This window comes from Malus sylvestris, chromosome 7 (assembly GCF_916048215.2).
Source record: "Malus sylvestris chromosome 7, drMalSylv7.2, whole genome shotgun sequence".
NCBI lineage: Eukaryota > Viridiplantae > Streptophyta > Magnoliopsida > Rosales > Rosaceae > Malus > Malus sylvestris.
The window spans coordinates 22,729,951-22,736,094 of record NC_062266.1 but is presented as its reverse complement, the minus strand read 5'-3'; the positions used below and the strand labels follow the sequence as shown (position 1 = coordinate 22,736,094).

Here is a 6,144-nt window from a genome sequence, read left to right as displayed (position 1 = left end):
GACAAAAATTTCAAAGACTTGAGATTTGTTTTTCATGGGAAAAATCCAAGAATATCTAGAATAATCATCCACAAAAAAGCAAATAATAATGAAAACCTTCATTGGAAATAATTGGAGAACACCATACATCTGAATATAAAGTTGCAATGGAAATTGAGAAACAGACTCAAAGACATTTAAAACTAACCTAGTACTCTTTCTTAAAGGACACGACTCACAAAAAGTTACATGTGAAGTACCAAGAATTGGTACCAACTGATTTGAAATTAAAAACTTTATTGTTGAGTTGGCAGGATGACCAAGTCGAGCATGCCACTTTTGAATCAAGACTCTAATTCCCACAAATGATGAAACTGGATATTTGACTTGTCCACTGCCACTTGGAAATGGGTATAACCCATTCTCACATCTCCCTCCTTAGAAAAGCGTCTTCCGGGTCTTGAGGTCCTTAACAAGGAAAAAGTGTGGAAATATGATAAGGTAGCAATGGTTATCTAAAGTAAACGTATGTGCAGAAATAATATTTGTGGAGGTAGTGGGACAATGAAGAATGTTATTTAAGTCAAATGAGCAAGCATTAGTATATAATTTATTAGAACCATAGTGAGATATAGGGATGCCAGAATCATTACCTACACCTCTTACACCATCATTACCATTGTATTCCTTTGGATTGACCAAATTTTAGATTTATGGAGTAATATGTGCATTTGCACCCGTGTCCAGCAGCCATGTTCCATTTGGTTGCTTGTTGAGAGTGATAGGATAGGATGACGCCATTGCTGAGAAACGCTTGGTAGGAATTCTGCCTTCATATGCACCATTCATCCTTTGGTAGCAATCAAGTGTTGGATGCCTAGGTTTGCCAAAATTCAACACACAATCCTATCACCATTTGGAACAAATTTTTCTGTATTACATGATGTATTACACTGGATGATGTTGATATGAGGGTTAAAACCTCATTGGTTGAAGGCTACACCACGGTTTGGTAGAAATCCACCTCTTCCAGACCCACAAGTTCGTCCACCACTGCAGCCTCTTGTAGCAACGAAGGCATTAACAGAACATTCTCAATCACATGAGGATTTCGCTCCGCTATTATGTGTTCTGTAGTCAATAGTAATGCCAAAAGGGTGGGATAAGTAATGGGTGTGTCACGAGCTTGAGCAACACCAACAGTCATCTCAAACATCGGCCCCAGATTGTTCAACATAATTTAAACTAGTTCATCATCATTCACAGATAGCCCAGCTAAGGCAAGATTGTCAGCTATCGCATTCATGCGATCAAGGTAATCCTTCACAGATAGATCACCCTTTTTGGTTTGCAATAATTCATTTCATAAAAACAAAATGCGATTTTGTGAAGAAGATGCATACCTTTGCTCAAGAGCTTCCCAGATAGCTCGAGCAGTCTGTTTGCTTGCCACCACTGACAAAACAGAAGCAATCAAAGATCCAGTGATCCAACTAAGGATCATTTGGTCCTGCATATCCCATTAAAGCCCTACTCTTTATGATGGGAAGAATTTGGGGCAACCCCAGTGGGTAGTAGGTCCTATCAAGCTTAATGTGCACTACAGTATAGTCATGGAGGATGAAAAAGGATGGAAATGGTTGTTTGGTGGGTAGGGTTGGTAGTTTAGGAAGCAGCGTCATTGTTTTGAGCCATGGAAGCAGTGATGGAAAAAGAAAGGTCTAGGGTCATTGTCGTTAGACAAAAAATGCTCTAGAAACAATGTAAAACTTAGGAACTCAGGTTTTTCACTTCAGTTACGTACCCAAACAACTGTGGGTTGCATGTATATATAATACTAAATATATGATTTTAGCCCTTCCAACTCAATTTTCTTCATATAAAATCCTACATAACTTTTTTACTCAAAGAAAACCCAATGACTAGGATCTACATAAGCAAATTCATTAATTTCATATTATTTTACACATTTTACATTTTTCACATGACTAAAATACCCCTATTACATATTTGATGTAGACAATTAATTGTAAGGAGAGAGTAAATGATTTTCCAACAAGAAAAAAAAAGACATTAATGTTAAAAATTTATTGCATATTAATTTTTTAGAAAGGCTTTGAATTTTCATAAAACTATTCGATTCAGTTTTTTTCACCCTACTCTTGAATACTTTTGAATTTATCCTTTTTTTATTAATATATTAGAACATTGTATTTCATTATTTACATGCACATTAATTTACCTACAACAATTATACCATGGGTGTAATATAATATCTCTTTTTTACAATGATGCAAAATAATGTTTATACCAACAACAAACCGTGCCTAACATATCTTTTTTACAATGATGCAAAATAATGTTTATACCAACAACAAACCGTGCCTAACATATGTACTAATACATGGAAAATAATTTACCTATATTAAGAAGAAATGTAGTTCAATGCATAGTATTAAAAATACGATGTTACACCCATGTTTATACAACAATAAAACGTACCTAACATATCTAACAATACATGGAAAATAATTTACCTACAAGTTAGATAAATGTTATTTGGTTGGGTGTAGCATAATTTTTTTTAATAATCTACCTACTATTTGAAATGTTCATTTCTAATGATGCAAAATGTTCATTACCTAACTACAAATTAATTTCCAATAATTTCCCTACAACAATTATACCATGGGTGTAATGTAATATCTTTCTTTACAATGATACAAAATATTGTATGTACCAACAACAAAACGTGCCTAACATAAGTACATGTACATGGAAAATAATTTACCTATAACAAAAGAAATGCAGTTTGATGTATAAAATCAACAATATTATGTTCCACTCATGTTTATACAACAACAAAACGCGTCTAACATATATAACAATACATAGAAAATAATTTACCTACAAGTTAGAGGAATGTTATTTGATTCAAAATATATAATATAGGTGTAGTATTATTTTTTTAAATAATTGGAACAAATTAATTTACCTACCAATTAATATGGGTAAAATTGCTACAAAATATATCACGAAAAAAAAAAACTACTTTTCTAGTTTGACATGGATACGGTTAATGCAAACACTTTTTACAGTTTATTTCACTTTTTCTACTACTTTTAATTTGGCATAAATTTAGGAATTTGAAAAATGGACCATAAAGTATAAGTGGCATGAGTGTAAATAAATTGTATTAATAGGTCAATATTGTTCCCATATGTTTGCAAATTTTAAATTTGGGCTTAAACTGGATCTTTAAAGATAGATGAGTTTTTATCTATAAATAATGAGTTGTAAGGGCCAAAATCTAAAGCACCCTATATAATAACTTCATGATTACATCGTGAGTTTGAAAACCCAAATTACATGGAACTTTAAATTTGAAAATTAAAAACAGAAAGATGAAAAGATTACAAATAGATTACGAACAGTTTGACTACAAAAGACATTTGAAAACAAGTCCTACAAACATGGGAGACCAACGGGATAAGATTTCTAAGCACACCAAAACTCATCAAGTTACGTGGATAGTAACTGATTGTTGGCTTCGTCTAACAAGGTCGAGCAACATATACAAAAATGCGACATTCTATAATCTACTTTTGGATGTTCCAATTATACCTTAAACAATAAAAAATAAAAAAGTACATTTAATTGCACAAACAAATCGTGTTCTGGTTGCTAGCTAGTTATTACAAGGGAAATTAACAACTATAGCAAGTCTAGGTAAACATGTCCTTAATGTATATCAAGTAAGCATCAAATTAATGTGATAAAAATGGTTAGTTTTTTAAATTTCCCACGGTACTCATGCATTATAATTCAAACCTTCGTCTCTCACCCCGGTACGTATCTATGTCAAGACTGAAAAGATTGAGTTTGCACAATAAAAATAATTAGTAATATAGAGATTTGCCAAACATATAAGCTCATGCAAGGTTCCTCCTCTCATCAATGTAGGTTTCATGTCAACATGCATCCTCTAGTGAATTTTCCAGTCAAACACGTGGACAAGACAAATGAGGTGATGTGAAGCACATATGGCTGTTGAGTTTCACATGTTAGACAATATGCTTTGATACTACGAAGAAGTTCAAGTCCAATTATAAAATTAATTGGAAAATAGTTCAATTTACTTATAAACTCATGCAAGGAGATTCATGTCTTAGGACGTTTTCCAGTCGTTTTCATAACACCTGGTCTTAAGTTCGAATCAGTCCCCCTCAATCCCTCTCTATCTCTCTCTCTCTCTCTCTCTATCTCTCTCTCTCTCCCACACCTCCCCCCCCCCCCCCCCCCCCTTCCCCCTCCCCTCATTAGCCCATCTACTAAAATCACCCACCGCCATGAGAGGAGACCATCCCCACCACCAAAAAATATTCACCCCCTTAAAGCTAGCCAAACCCATCGCCTACCTCCTCCTTCTCCTCATCTCCTTTACCCTAGGCTACCTCTCCTCCTCTTCTTCTCCCACCACCTCTTCCTCACCCCCCTCTTTTCCTCCTTCCACCCCCATACTCTACCAACTAGCCAGCCTCCCGACTAACCTCGACCACTTCCTACTCACCACTCACTGCTCTCCCCCACTCCCTCCTCACCTCATCCGCCAAACTCTCCTTGACCACCTCTTCAACTCCACCTCCCCCTTCACCAACTTCCCCCCTCCCCACGCCGCTCCTCTCCTCCGCCATAGCCGCATCAAGGGCTGGGGCTCCAAAGGCGCCGTTTTCCAAAACCTCATCCAAAAACTCAAACCCCAAACCATCATCGAAGTTGGCACCTTCCTCGGCGCCTCCGCCATCCACATGGCGGAGTTAACCCACCAATTCGGCCTCAACACTACCCAAATCCTTTGCCTCGATGACTTCCGTGGCTGGCCTGGCTTCCGCGGTCGATTTAGCGACATCAGCCTCCTAAATAGCGACGTTCTTCTGCTTTACCAGTTCATGCAGAACGTCGTGTCAGTAAACGCCACGGAGTCGGTTTTGCCCGTCCCGTTTTCGACCGGGGCGGGGCTTGACTGGCTTTGCCAGATGGGCGTGTTTGGAGACTTGATCGAAGTGGATGCAGGTCATGATTTTATTTCGGCATGGTCCGATATTAACCGGGCCTACCGGATTTTACGTCCTGGCGGAATAATATTCGGGCATGATTATTTTACGGCGGCAGATGACAGAGGTGTAAGAAGGGCGGTAACTTTGTTTGCTCGAGTTTATGGACTTAAGATTAAGCTTGATGGGCAGCATTGGGTCATTGACTCGAGTTAAATAAACTTAATTTAATTGGTTGGGTCTCTATATAGTAAACCATATAATGTAAATTTCGAAATCTTATAGATGATCAGAGCTTATAGGCTTATAGAGTTTTTTTTTTCTTTTTTAAACATTATAGAGTTAAACATATATTTTACTATGCTATGATAAAATTTGAGTTGATATTTTTATATTCTTAATTATTTAGTCATTTGATGTGTAACGATGTGATTAATGTTGACATGACACTTAATGATCTTTTATTAATGGCTTGATGCTTGGTATTGTAAGAAAAAATATGAAAGTGGCATTTGATGCTTGATTAATACTATTAGTTTTGAAACAAATAGAAAGTAATTACTTGAAAAAGAACAATGGGTGACATTTTGTTCGGTTTCGTATGGTTGTAGTTGCATTCATAAGTGATACATATTAGGTGTGTAATGAAAATGATATGATTGAATGATAAAAGAGGTAACGCTAAGCTCGAGTCATGAATAATATAGCTAATTTACGAAGCACGATAAATCATGAATAATTGCAAAAAAAATTAGATGTGAAATTTGTTAAGGAGATCTTACGTATTATAGATTGCACACCGTATATACTATTATTTAGGGTGGTACTATCAACACACCTATTTGTATTTTTTACACACTCCTCTCAATTTTCGGTCGTCGGATCGAATGAATTAAAGATAAATCAACAAAAACCAAAAAGGATGCGTGGGAGGTAAAAATGTGTGGGTGATTAGCACTACCCATTATTTATAAGTTAATGCTAAGTAGACCAAAATATTAAACCAAATTTACAAACTAAATGATGTGTCATCAATAGAAAATAAACATGTTAATCAACACTTAAGTAATAATCCAATCACCAATAACCAGAGGGGGCGATGAAGGGGAGC

The 6,144-nt window shown here is 36.1% G+C and overlaps 1 protein-coding gene across 1 annotated transcript; it reads left to right on the top strand.

The window, feature by feature from the left end:
- Positions 1–4,303: 4,303 nt before the first annotated feature.
- LOC126629422 (uncharacterized) lies at positions 4,304–5,486 on the top strand. The gene has a single exon (XM_050299460.1). It carries the CDS (start codon positions 4,329–4,331, stop codon positions 5,247–5,249), a length of 921 nt encoding a protein of 306 aa, XP_050155417.1. The 5' UTR covers positions 4,304–4,328; the 3' UTR covers positions 5,250–5,486.
- Positions 5,487–6,144: the final 658 nt, after the last annotated feature.